The sequence below is a fragment of the Hydra vulgaris genome, chromosome 02 (assembly GCF_038396675.1).
Source record: "Hydra vulgaris chromosome 02, alternate assembly HydraT2T_AEP".
NCBI lineage: Eukaryota > Metazoa > Cnidaria > Hydrozoa > Anthoathecata > Hydridae > Hydra > Hydra vulgaris.
In genome coordinates, this window is record NC_088921.1 from 45,020,048 (window position 1) to 45,037,500 (window position 17,453).

A 17,453-nucleotide genomic window follows, 5' to 3' on the forward strand; every position below is an offset into this window, starting at 1 on the left:
AATATAAGAAAAATGAGGTCATATATAACATATAATATAAGAAAAAATAGGTCATATATAACATATAATATAAGAAAAATGAGGTCATATATAACATATAATATAAGAAAAAATAGGTCATATATAACATATAATACAAGAAAAAATAGGTCATATATAACATATAATATAAGAAAAATGAGGTCATATATAACATATAATATAAGAAAAATGAGGTCAATAATAAATTGTCGACTTTAAACTGTTAGAGGTTGGCATCAGGTTAACAAAAAATTTTGAAACAAACATTTTACCATTCAACATAAAAATGAGGTCGGTGAATTTTTGCCAACCTCAAACATTTTTATTTTGCAGTTAAGTTTGCATTGCCAAATGCAGATTCGAATTCCGAAGGCTGGAGCAGTAATAGATTTTTTATAATTTTTTTTTTAATAAATACTTTTTATAAGTTTTTGTTAAATTAGTACATATTTTAAAAACATACCACTAATTTTTTTTTTGTACCATCAAGCATTTTAACATTTAATGTTCTATCTTTTTCTTTGTAGTATAATGTAGCCTATAATCATAGGAATAAAATGCACATCAAGTATACAACAAATTATATATGGGGTTAATAATTTTTTTAAAACTTACCCCATTTTCAATTCCATAAAATCCAATCATTTTACTGTTCATGAGCCAATAACTTTTTTTTTCATCATTTAAATCATTGTAAAACAAACCAAAACCAAAATTCTTACCTGCATACACAAATAATAAATATTAAAAAAATAAAATAGATAAAAAATATCAGAATTAAAAAAATATATTACAATAAAGTATTGCATAAAAAAATAATATGCAAATGTTTAGTAAAATAGTCAATCAAAGGAAGATTAATTCTACATTAAATCACTCATTGAACTATGTGTCTTCCCTTTTGTTTCGTATTTTGACACTTGATTCCTATTTATTAAAAAATAATTGCATGCAAAATTCCAGTAAAAAAATGTTAAGGGGCTCCTTAGATATCACAATTCAAATATTGAACTGATTATATTTTGATAAAACATTTTTATTTATAAAATTAGAAATAACTATGGCAAAATTATAAAAATAGTTATAATTCTTCTTTGATACAGAACTCAAAAACTTAGAACGCTGTAATATGAAAGAAATATGCTTAAAAATAAATAACAAAGTTATATAACCCATTTTTTGGCATCTAAAATCTCAAAATACCTAAATTTAATTTTGGTCATATAAGCTTTGAACATTTTTTTATTACGCATAAATAAAAAGTTTTTTTTTTTTCCTGAAACATCCAGGCAATTATTATGAAATATTGATAATTGAAATCATAAAAATAAAAAAATGTAAAATAAAAACTAGTACTCAATATTTAATTTAAAATGAAAACATCTACTTTGACCAAACTTTCAATACCATCTCATAAGTTTGGTCGCTATATAAATCCTAATAATGCATCATGTCATGAATAATGAAAACTAATTTTTAAATGTTGTTTTATTGTTTAATAATACAATATCAGGTAATACCAGTAACCAAGGAGTGAGTCATCCCAGACTCTAAAAAAAAGTCTTTTGGGGCGCCAAAGAAAACAAAATGGACCACATAAAAAAAGACCTTTGTAAGTATAAATAGTATTATTTTTTATTTTTATTATAATTAGTTAACTATTTTATTACTTTGGCCTTTATCTCTTTTTCTTTTTTTGTTCAGGTGCCCCAAGAAATCCTTACGGTCTTATCACAGAAAAGACCATAAGGACTTCTTGGGGGCATCTATGTGCTATGTTCGCTATGCTGCTGGTTAATAAAATTAAAAATATATTTTTCAATTAAGTTAAAAAGAATTTTTTAATGAAAAAAAAATACTAGCTTGCTATAAATAAGCTTTATAAATAAGTATGTTTATTGGCAATTCTAGCACATATCATTGTACAAAGTAGAACAGCAAGATCCACACACCCAATTGTCACAGGATTTGCAACGCATCCATAATTGTTGTTGAGCTGCAATTTCATCTCCAAATGTCACAAGCTTGACATTTTTTTTGAATTCAAAGAACCGTTAGATTTACAGTGTTGATATATGTCACTTTGGATTCTGATATATTTGGAATTTTGATTACCTCTGCTAGATTTATTTTTTCACACAAAACTTTTCTAGCTTGTATTTTGTTCTTCTTATTTTGTGCCATTATTTGCTTATTTGTAAGTTCTGTCAAAGCTTCTTCAGAAGTCATAATGTAACTTTTTATGAGGTGCGTGTTATTATTACAAACATTTAGCTTTGACTCTGATACAGAAGCTTTGGGCAGGCCAACATGTAAAGCATTTGAAATAGATGTTTTTAAATGCTCACGCAGTGAGCATGATTGATTGAAATAGATGTTTTTATCACTTTTTTTTTTTCAGATGTTTTTATCACTTGTTTTTTTCAGATGTTTTTATCACTTGTTTTTATCACTTGTTTTTATCACTTGTTTTTATCACTTGTTTTTATCACTTGTTTGTATCACTTGTTTTTATCACTTGTTTTTATCACTTGTTTTTTTCAGATGTTTTTATCACTTGTTTTTTTCAGATGTTTTTATCACTTGTTTTTATCAATTTCAATCACTCATGCTCACGCAGTGAGCATGAGTGATTGAAATAGATGTTTTTAAATGCTCAAGCAGTTATGCACCATGTTAATGGAGTAATTTGTTTTAATGAGCTCAAAGTTTGTGTGCTTGAAGTTCTATGCTTTTGTATATTTGAAGAAATTTCTGGAACTGCGGTGACTGGTATAGGGAGTGTTGGTAAGGCTTGAGTACTTTGTGCAAAAATTGATCCAATAGCTAATTTTTCATTAGTTATTTTTATAAAGGAAAAAAATCTGTTCCTTTAAAGCCGGAACGCACATTGTTGCTAAAGAAGCTTTGGTCAATAAGCTGTTTGAGCAACCTAGAATAGTTAAGTTTTGTGAGATGTTCGAAACCGTTTTGAATAAAATGTTTGTTTAAGATTCCGTGCCATTTACTTTTTACCATCCTGAATACGCCTACATTAAGTGGTTGTAGCACATGAGATGTATGAGCCGGTAGCTTAAAAATAATAATATTCTCCTCTTTTGCTAGGTGAATTAGTTCCAGCATTACATGTAAGACTTGGCCATCTAGAAAAAGGACTTTAAATCCTTCAAGCTTGCGACAATGTGGGACAAATATCTTTTCAAACCATCCAGCAAAAGCAGGTCCTTCCATCCAGCCAGATTGTGTGACACCAAAGGTGGCACCGTTTGGCCTGTCCTGAGTTACATGCCATTTGGACATCAATCCAAAAATTCAATTAATTAAATAGTAGTTTTTGAAATGCAGAGTATTCTGGATAATTCGCACATTTATTTTAAATGCTTCTTAAAATAAATACTTTGGGTATTTATCATAAATACCTTTGGCCTTAGAACAGGCAAGAATGTCCCAAAAGCATAACAATAAAAGGCTAAGTTTCTTAGGCCTTTTTGAATCTTTTCTACACAATACCTTAAATTTGATCACATTGAAGACCAGATTCATCGCAATTAAAAATGTGGAACGGCTTAGTTGCAAATCCATGTATATTGTACATATCAGAAACTTGTGCAAACCTTGATTTAAAAATTTTTAAAAATTATAAAGTATGTTATTAAAATGCTATAAATTGAGCAGTTTATAAAAAAGGGACAATTTGTAAACATTACAATCAAATTAAATTTTACCTTTTAAAAAGTGTGCCTTTTTTTTATTAAAAACCAATTTATTATAAAATATATTTACATATAAACATAATTTTAATAAATACCATCGATCAATAGTGACAGGCTGAGTCGACATTGCACAGTTTGATGGCATATTATTTGAAGTTCTGAGAGATAGCTCATCACAATGATGTTTAATAAATGAGAAATACCAGGCAAGTGTAACTTCGCCGCCATTAAAACACATTTGATTTGAATTAACTTAATAGTTATAAACAACACACAGTGTTTCAAGTCTAGTCAAACTAAAGCCAATATCACTCATAAATATCAAAATTTTTACTAAAATGTCCTTGATGCTTTCACTCAACTTAGTTGGTTTGCCATTTTTTTTAGTATGCTTGCCGTTACTTCTGTCGATGAAAGTTGATCTTTTAAAGCCAAATGTTATAGCTGCTTTCCTTTTACTAATATCTTTATCCACAGCCTTCAAACGATGAGCCATCTGAGCTTTCTCACATATATTCATAGATGAAATATATGTATTAACTTGAAAAAGAACTATTACAGTGCATTACAATATATATTATTGTTTTGTAATTAGCTCATATTCAGTGATTGAAATTTGACAGTAAATTTTGAAATCAAAATTTACCCATAAATTGACCCGTAAATTTTAAAATTACAAACAATTTCTTTATTCAAATAAAATACTATGGTGAGTACCCATTATAAAAATGTCAAAACTTACTGGTAAATTTACAGGTAAAGTTACCTGTAAATTTACGCAACTGCAACACAAGTTCATATTCGCAAAGCCAAATTTTTAACATATCAACATTTTACAACATTCATGCTAATTGTCTCCTTTGTTATTTATCCATGAATGACAGCAGTTAAAGTATTTCAAAATTTCACTAGTTTTTATAAAAAAGTAGTTTATATTTAAAAAATAATAATTTTTTTTTCGTAAATATAATTAATTTGGTGATTCTTAATAATACTCAAGTTAAATTTGATCGTTTATTTTAATGCTTTGCTTATTTTAGATTTTAATACAATGCCTTTTTTTTGAATTTTTTTTTGTATAGCTAAAGAATTATTTCAGCAGATTGCAAATAAACATTAATATTTTTTTTATAGATTGATATTTACAAAGTAATAACAAATATTATTCAAGAAAAAAAAGTTTATAAAATATGAGTTTTGCATGCTTTTTTTATATTTTTTCTTAAATGATTAAAGTTACATGGTGACCGAACTTAGGCAATTTTACAGTATACAATAAAAATAAATTGACTCTAATTCAAAAAATTAATAAAAAATATATACTTATTAAAAAGATTTTTTAATTATTGAAGGAATTTTAAGTTGTAATAGTTCATTTTATTGTTGCCAATTTTCTTTTTAAACTTAGTTACCACCGGAACTTAAGCAAGCTTGTGGAAAAGATTTTTTTGAATATTTATGTTGGGAATAAAACAGCAGTCATCTTTTTGAGGCAAGTTAAAATATGCAGATAGACCTTTTAGGTGGAGAAACCTAACTTCAGCATCAATTTCTTGCAGGTTAATTCCAGTTATGATACCAATCCACCACTTACTACCATAGACTATCGCTACATAAGCTTCTAAAGTGATAAAATTAGGGTGAATTATATTTTCATTTAAGTTTGCAAAATAATTTCATTTTAAGTTTGTGGATTATTGTGTAGTTAGAGTCTGTACTACACCTTTTACCTTAACTCTGTTACCCCAAGATCAATAAACTGATGAAAGCTATGAGTACCAGGTAGAGTTGTTACTCCATTGTACCTTTCTTGTTGTTCTTCATGTTACAACTGTAAATCTGATCCATTTATGTAAATGAAGCTAACACTTATTTAGTTTTGGTATGGTCATTTTAAACATTCATGCACTGTCAATCTTTATACAGCCTCGTGGTTGCATGGTGACTTTCTGTGGAATATGACAAAGTTCAATTCAGCTTTAATGATAATGCTAAATTTATCCAAATTTTTTTTTAGTCAAATAAGGTAGCAAGATTGAGAGTGGGAAAAAGAATGAGCCTGTAGCTTTTCAAAACAATTTAATAAAAAATCAATGGAAGTTGTAACATCTGCTGTCAATAGTGTTACATGATCTATAATTTGCAATTACTAGTTGTTTATTTAAAAATTTCATATTCTCAAAAAATCTCAAACAAATACATGGTGAGGGGTTCTTTACCAAGACAACCATCACACTGTACAAGAATGCATTCTTTATTTTCCATTGAGTAGACAGTTTTTAAAAGTAAATCTTTATATGTTTCATTTTTTAAGGTATCAACAAGCAATATGACATTTTGGTGATAAGAACAAACACAAACCAAAATGTGTACCACTTGTACATAATGTATTGATCTAAATGAAGCAAATTTTAAGAAGCCTATTTGTATTTCTGGGTATATTAAATATATTTCCTTTAATTTGCACAAAAGCAGATTTTTTTGTTTGTAGATGTTCTTTTCAATACTTACATTATCTTTTTTTTTTAGCATAGTTTGACATTAAATCACTTGAGCCATAAAACATTTAATAGAACCTCCTTAACATTTAGATTTTATACAACAGAGACTTTATAAAGGCTGTACCTTTATACAATGGAGAAAAAGCTAAAAATCTTTTTTTGATAAAAATCAGTCTATCCACCTTTGCCAGGTATTCTGTAACTTCAAAGTTGTTTTTTACTTCTGATATTGACCAACTTGGTAGCGCCAGTGTGTGAAGTTGAACAATAGTCTTTTTGTTGGAACAAAAAATTATGCATAATCTAAAATATTTAAATTTTACAGCTTCATACATGATTTTCTTTGTATATTGAATAAACCACACCAAGCAAAATGCCATATAAGATATATTTTTAAACATTTTGTAGTATGTCTTTCACACAATATAATATACATTTTTAAATATTTTGTAGTATGTCTTTCACACAATATAAGATATATTTTTAAATGTAGTATCTCTTTCAATATTATTAAGTTTGATAATTCAATATTACAGCATAAAAATATAATTGTTGTTCTTTATTGTTTAAAGTTTCAATAACATCTTGTTCACTTTCGCAACAAACAGAATGTGTACCACTTGCAGCCAACAGACAACACCAAACAGAATGTATATAATTTGCGCCTAGCAAAATGCAACACTTTGGTTTAAATGAAGCAAAAATTTGAGTAGTTTATTTGAATTTCTAAATTTATTTACAAAAAATGTAGATTTTATTTTTGTTTATTCTTTCCAATGCCTAATCTTTTTTCCTAGGTTTGACAAAAATTGAGTAATAAATTAGACATGAAAGTTTAGATTATGAGTCATTTTTCTAATTATTAAGCATGTTTCCTTTTATATTTTTTTTCTGTAGCAAAAAAGCATTCTTAATTCTTATTTTCATACTTTGCCATTTTATTTCTTATTTTCTTTTTACTTATTTTGCCATTTCTCATTTTATTCATTATTTCTCGTTCGAAAACATCTTTATAAAAATATCATAAAAACCAGGTCATTTTTGGGAACCATGTCAATAATAAAATTGCATTATCTTTGAATCGATCAATATTTTGGGCCAAAGTTTTGTAAGAACTTTTTTTTGTAAAATACAATAGTCAAAGAAGTTTAATAAAAATATGAGGACTCGTGGCCAAAATTTCCAAAAAATTGGTTGATTTGATGTGTTATTACCTGAAATATGCTATATTTAGTTCATTTAAAATAGTTATACTTGAAAAAGTTTCCATACATATCAATGAACTATAGGAAAATATGTTATATGTTAGTATTATACCCTGTATTAAGTAAAATTGTGTAAAATATTTTGCCTTCAAATTTATATAATGTTCAAATTGTGTTACAGATTGGTACAAGAGAGAAAGAGGCTTGTAAAGTTTGCTACCCCTAAATTTGTCAACAACCAACGAACCATTCAAGCAACTGCTACTTTTGAATTGTTGATCAAACAAAACCTGGTTCAGGCATGAATGCACCTCAAGTCATTTAACCAGACATTCCTTTGTAGATTGCCCTGTACCTCACAGCTGAGCTGCTTGTTTCCAGTCCCCTTTAGAGAGATCAACCATCTTCAGGTGAAAGTAATAAGTCTAACAGCAAGGAAGAATTTGAAGCAACAAATTACAGTTTCTAAGGTGTAGTTGAGGAGAGGAGGCCATACTTTCATAACCAAAAAGACATCAACAATCTAATCAGAGATCTAGGTTTTACCAACTCAAATGCTAAGCTTCTGATATCCAGGGTCAAACAGTGGAATTTGTTGGATGAAAATGTGCAGGTCACAGATAAAGTGTCAAAATAATTTTTTGTAAATATTTTTACTTAAAATCATTCTATTATTTGATCTTTTAGCATATAAATTTTTTTATTATTTGATACGGCATATAAACTTTACATGAAAACCATTTCATATATTATTTCATATGGCATATAAATTTAGCATACATCATTCTTTCCTAAAAATAGAATGTCTGAGGAAAGAATGAAGCAAACAAATAATAATAAATAACAATTTCAATAATGGAAACATAACAATTATAAGAATCAAAATATGTGAATATGGTAAAAGATAATAATAACATGGTAAAAGATACCTAAAATCTCAAGAGTTAAGCCAAAAAACTTTTGTGTGTGAAGTAAAGAAATACACTAAAATGAAGAATATATAAAAACAAAGAAGTTATAGAAACAAAACATGAAAGTTAATCATTAGCTTAAGGTAGAAACCATTTAATGTAAGAAAAATATGTACATATGATGTAAGAAAAGTTGTGTCAAATGAATTAGGTGAAATTATTGTGAAGGAGAAAACAAAACACAGAAAAATAGTGCATGTTTTTGATTGGTGAAATAAACATAGTTTTGAGACCTTGGCAATCTTAAAAAGATAAAAATGGAAATTAAGAATTCCTTAAAAACCCAAATAATAATAAATGCAATTCTGAGAAGTTTATTACCTACCACTACACAAACTAGATTTATGTAAAAGCATTAATGATATTTCTTTATTTTTTTTTTTCATGCATATCATTTTAAGTTTGCTTTACTTTGCAGTTGATTTTTATAATATATGCTAAGATTTAGTAACTCGGTCTGGTTTGGTATATAACTTGGTTTGGTTTGGTAAGTAACTTAATTTATATTTTTATTAATTATTTAATAAAGATTTTGTTTTATTCTATACTTTGTTTATGTGTATTTTTTATTTTATTTTTAAAAATAATCATTCTATTATTCTTTGTTTTTGTCTGGACAACTGTCTAAATTTGTTTTGTTTGAAAGCAATTTCTCTTTTATTTTTTTCCTGATGTACTTCGTTCTTCCATTGAAGATCCACTGCTCATATGTGACCATTCAGCAAATTTGTATGCAAAAACTGCAAACATCAATACATTAGTTTTATTGTAAACAGTAGTACTTGTATTTATTTCAATTTAAATATTTGTAATTGAATTCATTTTAATACAATAATATTACATAATCGATCTAGAATATATAAAACTTAAAATAATTTTTAATTACTTGGTTTTGTTTCTAAAACAGAAACTTTTTCTTTAATTAATTTAATAACTTCTTCTACTCTATCAGATGATGATACCTAAAAACATTTTTATTAATCAAAAAATTAAACTAAATAACAAACAATTTAATTATATTACACTAAAACACAAAAAATAAAAATAAATGTACTTGAAATGTTTTTATCAAAGTTGGTTTTTCTGTTTTTTCATCAATCTTTTGATCTTCAAAAATCATGAAATCAATCTTGATGTTCAAAGTGCTCATGGTTGCTAGAAACTTAAAAAACAAAAAATCAAAAAATCAATTTTGATGTTCAAAGTGCTCATGGTTGCCAGAAACTTAAAAAACAAAAAATTAACAACATAGTAATTATTTGAATTTATTTAGCAACTAATTCATTGTTTAAATGTTTAATATACTATTTGTTTTAATTAAATTATACTATTTGTTTTAATTTTTTAATTTACTATTTATATTACCTTTTTAAATTTAAAAGATCAAAACAAATGCTATAAGAACAAACTAAAAATGTTTGAAATATGAATGACATAATTTTTAATTACACCAATTAATAAATAATACTTCCTTGACCATGTGATAATAACAATGCCATTAAGAAACAATAAACCAATATACAAAATGTGATTTTTTATAATGAATTTCATAAATAAATTACATAAGATTTTATTGATCTCAAACTATATCAATAAAATTTGATTTTTTCATTCATCAAAAGAAAAAGTTAATTAAGTTTTTCCTGAAGCATTTTTTTAAAGAAATAAGTTGGTGCAGGGTTTTTATTTGATGACATCATTATTTGATAGCATCAATCTAATGTTTAAAGGGTTTGCTAAAGTTGTAATATTATAAAATTTTATCATTTTTATGGAAAAAATTGAGAGAAGTTTGAAAATACAAAGAAAAAACTCAAAGACAAATTGTTTAATTTTATTTTTATTTTAATAAAACATTTTACAAATATTTATAACAAATATATAAAACTTGTTTTGAAAATGTTAAAAAGAAAATTATATATATATATATATATATATATATATATATATATATATATATATATATATATATATATATATATATATATATATATATATAAATTTATAACAAAAATAAACTTTTTATTAAAAAATCACTAACTGTTTTTCAAAATTTTTATTTTAATTATATTTAAGAATAAAATTTACAAATAAAAACTGTTGAAAAAAAAAAGTCAATAAAAATAAAGTCTTTTAAAGTTAAAATAATTGCTTTCAACTTTTTACAAAATAATAATAAATTTATAAATAGGTTTTCTTCATAAATAAATTTTTATTAAAAATTAAATCACTAAATTTGACCTCTCTCGTTTTCTGGGAGTTCTAATGCATTATAAATATTGTACTTGTTAAGTGGATAGCCTATCTCTTCTTCTATCTCTTTTTTATGCTCTTCTATTATTTGTTTCCTTATGGATAGTTCTTCATCTTCCTTTTTTTCATCTTCATTATTTTTATTGAAAATGCTGAAAAAATTTTGAAAATAAGTGTTAACTAGAAAAATAAATGAAGAAAAAAATTTAAAATAGTAACAATAACAATTATGATGATGATGATGATGATTGATGAAAATGATGATGATGATGATAAAATCTTAATAATAGCTTGAAACTTTACATACTTTTGATCCTTATTAAGAATCAAATTCATTTTGTGCTCACATCGTGCTGCATGCATTCTTAGACGAGCTGCTTCAAAATCAGGTTGGAGTTCATAAACGTATTTATAACAAATGTCTGCAAGATCATACTGACCAAGAGCCTGTTAACATTGAAACTATTACTTATAACTCAGAAAATATTTAGAGAAGTTAATTAGGCTATATGATTTAACAATTAAAATTTAACAATTAGTAAAACAATTTTTCCTAGGAAATATTTAAAACAAAAATACAAACCCCATATATATTTCCGAGAGTAAAGTATATAATATCATAATCATTAGTGATCTCAAGAGCAGAATGCATTAAAATTGCAGCATCCAAAGAGTATTTAGATTGATGGAGAATGTTTGCAAGACTTACTAAAGCCAAATCTTTATGAATCCTTAAATAAAAAAATTTTTATGAATCCTTAAAAAAATGAAAAAAAATACTGAAATGATAAAATATTGTCAGCAAAATACTTTTGAAATACGCCAAAACATAATTTGTTTCAAAACTTTAAAGAAATTATAATAACCTTGGAGAAACATCAAGTGCACGACGCAAACATTCTATTGCTTCAAAAGAATTTCCAGCGACTCTCCAATAAATTGCAGCAAAATTTAGGAGAATCCAAGATGTTTCATTCTATAATTTTATAATATTAGTTATTTACAAAATTTATAAAACTTTTATGGATTGAATAATGCCTTCAGCCCCCAACTCAAATGAAAAAAATAACACTTTTTCATATAAGCTTGACATTTATAAGGAAATAAAAACAACAATAGTCAATTTTGTAAATGCAACTTTTTACTTAAAAATCTTGTCTTTATTGTGAATATATAACCATAAAAAAAAACATTAAAAAACAAAGACAACTTAATCATTTTAAATACTGGTTTACTGTCATCAAATTTTATTTCTAGCTTGTTTTTATACATTTATTTTCTAGATTTTTTTAATATATGCTCAAAACAATTAAAAATAAATATTTATTATAACTAAAACTAAAAACAAAATATTATTAAAAACTTAAAATAACAAACGTTAAGAAAAACAATGTTAAAACTATTTTTTTGTAAAAATGCATAATTTTATTTTTAGTTAAAAGTGTAATTTTTTAGGCAGTGAAACTTAAAAAAATGATTTTATTTTAATAATATTAGAGACCCGTCTGATGTTTAAGGAAGTTACCCCAAAAAAGCTACCCAAAAAAAATTTTATACGTGTTTTTTGGGACACTTATATATATATATATATATATATATATATATATATATATATATATATATATATATATATATATATATATATATATATATATATATATAAGGATTTTAAACAACTTCGCTTCCAACAAGGCTGCAAGCAACCACTAATTAAAGTTGGAAGTTACTGGAAGAGAAAAGATGAAGATTGTAAAGCAAGATAACGATTGATAGACGACTTAAAGGATTGCAAAATATATGAATCAGGAAAGCAAGATGAAGGAAGCAAATTCCAAAGAGCTGATGTTCGAGGAAAAAAACTAGACGAATAAGCATTTTTGGAGCACTTAGGAACAGTCACAGAAAAAAGATGACACTTAATTGAATGACGAGTAACACTAGAATGAATTTTAGCAGATGGCACAAGAGACGCTAACTCTTAAGAGCAGTGCCCATTGTAGTATTTGTAGAAAAGAGAAAGAGAAGCAACATTACGATGATGTGATAATGGTTGGAGGTTGGCTGCAAGAGCAGGTCCAACAATGTTTACAATGCGTTTTTGCACCTTGTCTAAAAGAGAAAGGGCATCATTAGAAGATCAACCCCAGACATGGTTGCATTTCATACAAGGCCGGATTTGAGATATATAAAGATAGAGAATAGAATCCGAAGTAAGAAAGTGTCGAGCTCGATAAAGAGATGTAACTTTAGCAGATGCTAGTTTTGCAACTGATTTGATATATGGTCTCCAAAAAAGATCAGAACTAAGAGTTAATCCTAGAAAATAAAGAGTAGATGACTCATCGAGTACTTCACCGTTCATAAATATAGGAAGATCTAAATGGGATAACGATTGGCTGAAAAAAATTGAGTTTTATCTGTATCGTAGTTCACCAGCCACTCTTAGCTCCATGCTGTAGCAGAAGTGAGATCCTTTTCAAGCTCAAACGCCCCCTCCAAGCAATAAGAGAAAGTTGGTTTCTTATCACGACAAAAATAAACGGTAGTATCATCAGCAAACAATGCCACCTTAGATGTGAGAATATCTGGAAGATCATTAATGTAATTTAAAAAGAGTATAGGGCCAAGGATAGAACCTTGAGGAACCCCTGAAGTTACAATATAAGAAAAAGAGTGCTGTCCATAAAGGACAACTTTTATGCTACAATTGGAAAGAAAGGATTCAATAATCTTAAAGATGTTGCCAAATGCCCCATAAGAAAAAAGCTTATGGAGAAGACCAGCACGCCAAACTTTATCAAAAGCTTTAGAAATGTCAAGAGCGAAAGCCTTAACCTCTCCACCTACGGTAGTTAGACCAACCAGATCGCTTTCCAGAATTTTTGAAGATAGAGATAACAGATGCCGCTTTCCAGCAGGCTGAAAAACAAAACTCTAATAAGCACTTGTTGAATAGTTTTGAGACTATAGACGACAGCTCCGGAGAACACTTCTGCAAGACAATAACAGGTATGTTGTCCATGCCACAAGCTGTAGAAGAGACTAGGCAGGAAAATTACTTTAGATACAGAAGCTGTAGTGATACAAATGTCAAGCAATAGATCAACCTGTTTGATGGTAATATCAGGTAGAATGCAACTAGTGGAATCAAGAGATGATATTGATGAAAAGTTTTTAGCAAACAATTCAGCTTTGTCTTTAGGTGAGGTCACAAAGTCTGAACCATACAAGAGGGGTAGAATTACAGATTTGCCCTTATTATTAATACTATTAAAGATTCTCCAGAAGTCACGAGAGCCTAATTTTTGAGATAAGATACGAGATTTCATGACCTGAGAAAAGCGGGCTTTGGCATTAGACAAAACCTTTTACAATGGTTTCTAGCAGTAATAAACAGACGTCTGTTTTCTGGAGAGTTGTTTCACTGATAAATATGGAAGTAACGATTTCGATTGGCAATCGCAGCAGCACAGTGTGAGAAAAACCATGGAGGAGAGTGAGGCTTGACCTAGAATTGTTGAGAGGGAACAAAAGATTCCATGCCAGCTTGAATCCACAAAGTTATGTAAGAAGCACATTTGTCGACAGGAAGACAAAAGATTTTTACCCAAGGGGCATCATGAAGAAAGTCACGGAAAGAATCCCAGTCAGTATTACTGTAGTTGTAAGAGGTACGATAATAGGGGGATTCTGGTGATGATGAAGAATAAGATATTAGTTTTAGAGAGATCAGACTGTGATCATAAGCACCTAAGGGTGAATGTGGAGAAACTGAGCACTGACTAGGATCAGAAACAAGACATAAGTCGAGTAGAGAAGGTAAATGATTCGGGTTGTCTGGAAAGCAATTTGGAAAGTTGACTATTTGAGTTAGTGATTGAGAAAGGCAAAAGTTGTGGGCCTTAATGCCTGCAGAATCATTGACAATAGAGCCAAGTCATTCAGAGTGGTAAGCATTAAAGTCAACGACAACAACTATATTAGCTGATGGATAAGAGAGAGGGCTTGGTCAATATGATCAGAAATAACATTAAAAAGAGTGCAGTCTTGAGATGAAGGAGAGCAATATAGAACAAAGAGAAAGACGATAGAGTGAAGTGGTGCTAAACGAAAGCACATAAAAGAATAGTCTGTGGATTTAAACTTAGTTTCACGACAAATGAGTGAGTTCTTACGAATGTAAATGCCCAGGCCAAGCATGTGACTATGGGAGTCTTTATGAATTAAAGGAAGATAACCACCGACACTAAGATCACAAGATGAGACAGCTGAACTCAAATTAGTCTCACAAAGCGCAAGTAGGTCTGGTGAACTTTGCAAGAGATAAGACTCAACAGAAGAAAAGTTACTTTGAAGACCACGAATATTAGTGAATGATAGGTTTAGAGAACTCGGTAATGATGATGGTTTTTTGTGCATATATATATATTTTTTTATAATATATATATATATATATATATATATATATATATATATATATATATATATTTATATATATATATAGATATATATATATATAGATATATATATATATATATATTATATATATATTTATATATATATATATTCATATATTTTATATATATTATGTATATATATATACATATATATATATATATATACATATATATATATATATATATATATATATATATATATATATATATATATATATATATATATATATATATATATATATATATATATATATATATATATTATATATATATATATGTCAGATCCTTAATGTCAGATTGTCAGATGTCAGATTATGTCAGATTGTCAGAGGTCAGATAATGTCAGATTGTCAGATGTCAGATAAATAATATCCTAAATGTCAGATCCTTAATGTCAGATCCTTAATACCTTAATTAATGTCAGATCAGGTTATCTTGCTACTGGTAACATGTAACCCAGTACAATCTGCTTCATGTCCTGCTGCCTTGTAGGATACACCTTTTTAGGCAAAGGCAAGGAGATGCCAACTCTGATTTAAAACACCCCCTGACTTGGGGCTCTTGGTTGAGTAAAAGCTGGAGATGGTGTCTCGATAAAAATACTCATCTTGGGCAGATGTTAAATGCACCCGGCTACTGTCTTGTAGAAGGCCTCCTAGGCAAAGACTTAAGGGGTAAACAGATTCTATCTGTTGACCAGCCTTGCACCCCTTCTTCATCTATTAGACTGGTGCAGATGTATTTTTAATACATTGTTTCCAGTTTAGGATGTTGAATGCTGAATCTTCTTGACTCAATACATGGGTTTTGCTTGTGTCTCTGTTTTTATGACTAGGCAACTCATTCTATTATCTCCTAATGAGGGTACAGCTCTAAAACTCAGTTTTATGGTTCTGAGGCCGGCTGGTAGTCAGGTTTCTCGAACTCTGTGGTAGCTCCCAGAGAGGCTGATTCCATCAACAGCTGAAAAATATCAAAGTATTAACAGTGCCATGTTGCGCATGGATGGTGTCCCTGTTTGTACTTTTGGTGTGCATTGCGGAGGCCACATTTGGAGCCCTTTGTTACGGCTTAGGGTTTATTAGTAGTAATGAGACAATTGCTTGGGCTATTAAACAGTGTTCTGAGTACTATCTATGCTTTGAGTCAAGTTCTTCAATCTAATTTAAAAATGAATAAAGTAACAAAAATTATAAAACACAAAAAACCATCATCATCACCAAGTTCTCTAAACCTATCATTCACTAATATTCGTGGTCTTCAAAGTAACTTTTCTTCTGTTGAGTCTTATCTCTTGCAAAGTTCACCAGACCTACTTGCTCTTTGAGAGACTACTTTGAGTTCAGTTGTCTCATCTTGTGATCTTAGTGTTGATGGTTATCTTCCTCTAATTCGTAAAGACTCCAATAGTCACATGTTTGGCCTAGGCATTTACATTCGTAAGAATTCACCCATTTGTGTTGAAACTAAGTTTGAATCTACAAACTATTCTTTCATGTTCTTCGTTTAGCACCACTTCACTCTATCGTCTTTCTCTTTGTTCTATATCGCTCTCCTTCATCTCAAGACTGCACACTTTTTGACGTTATTTCTGATCATATTGACCAAGCCCTCTCTCTTTGACCATCAGCTAATATAGTTGTTGTCGGTGACTTTAATGTTCACCACTCTGAATGACTTGGCTCTAGTGTCAATGATTCTGCAGGCATTAAAGCCCACAACTTTCGCCTTTCTCAATCCCTAACTCAAATAGTCAACTTTCCAAATTGCTTTCCAGACAACCCGAATCATTTACCTTCTCTACTCGACTTATGTCTTGTTTCTGATCTTAGTCAGTGCTCAGTTTCTCCACATTCACCCTTAGGTGCTTCTGATCACAGTTTGATCTCTCTAAAACTAATATCTCATTCTTCTTCATCACCTGAATACCCTTATTATCGAACATCTTACAACTACAGTAAAGCTGAATGGGATTCTTTACGTGATTTTCTTCGTGATGGCCCTTGGGTAGAAATTTTTTGTCTTCCTGTCGACAAATGTGCTTCTTACATAACTTCGTGGATACAGGATGGCGTGGAATCTTTTATTCCCTCTCGACGATTCCAGGTCAAGCCTCACTCTCCTCCATGGTTTTTCTCACACTGTGCTGCTGCGATTGCCAATCGAAATCGTTACTTCCATATTTATCAGTGAAACAACTCTCCAGAAAACAGGCATCTGTTTATTACTGCTAGAAACAATTGTAAAAAAGTTTTGTCTAACGCCAAAACCTGCTATTCTCAGGTCATGAAATCTCGTATCTCATCTCAAAAGTTAGGCTCTCGTGACTTCT

The 17,453-nt window shown here is 28.7% G+C and overlaps 2 protein-coding genes across 2 annotated transcripts in view; both read right to left on the reverse strand.

The window, feature by feature from the left end:
• The window catches only part of LOC101241044 (talin-1), an 81,165-nt gene extending 71,168 nt beyond the window's left edge, over positions 1-9,997 (reverse strand). Inside the window, exons 1-5 of the mRNA XM_065791073.1 lie at positions 9,777-9,997; positions 9,466-9,573; positions 9,298-9,373; positions 637-743; positions 485-559 (exon numbers count right to left, since the gene is read on the reverse strand). Coding sequence (XP_065647145.1) covers positions 485-559; positions 637-743; positions 9,298-9,373; positions 9,466-9,561 — 354 coding nt within the window. The 5' untranslated portion in view covers positions 9,562-9,573; positions 9,777-9,997. The remainder of the gene's footprint in view (positions 1-484; positions 560-636; positions 744-9,297; positions 9,374-9,465; positions 9,574-9,776) is intronic.
• A 458-nt stretch (positions 9,998-10,455) lies between these two features.
• LOC105843243 (tetratricopeptide repeat protein 17) overlaps positions 10,456-17,453 on the reverse strand; it is a 28,272-nt gene continuing 21,274 nt past the window's right edge. Inside the window, exons 4-7 of the mRNA XM_065791074.1 lie at positions 11,531-11,640; positions 11,248-11,395; positions 10,972-11,111; positions 10,456-10,816 (exon numbers count right to left, since the gene is read on the reverse strand). Of these exons, the coding sequence (XP_065647146.1) occupies positions 10,642-10,816; positions 10,972-11,111; positions 11,248-11,395; positions 11,531-11,640 (573 nt within the window). The 3' untranslated portion in view covers positions 10,456-10,641. The remainder of the gene's footprint in view (positions 10,817-10,971; positions 11,112-11,247; positions 11,396-11,530; positions 11,641-17,453) is intronic.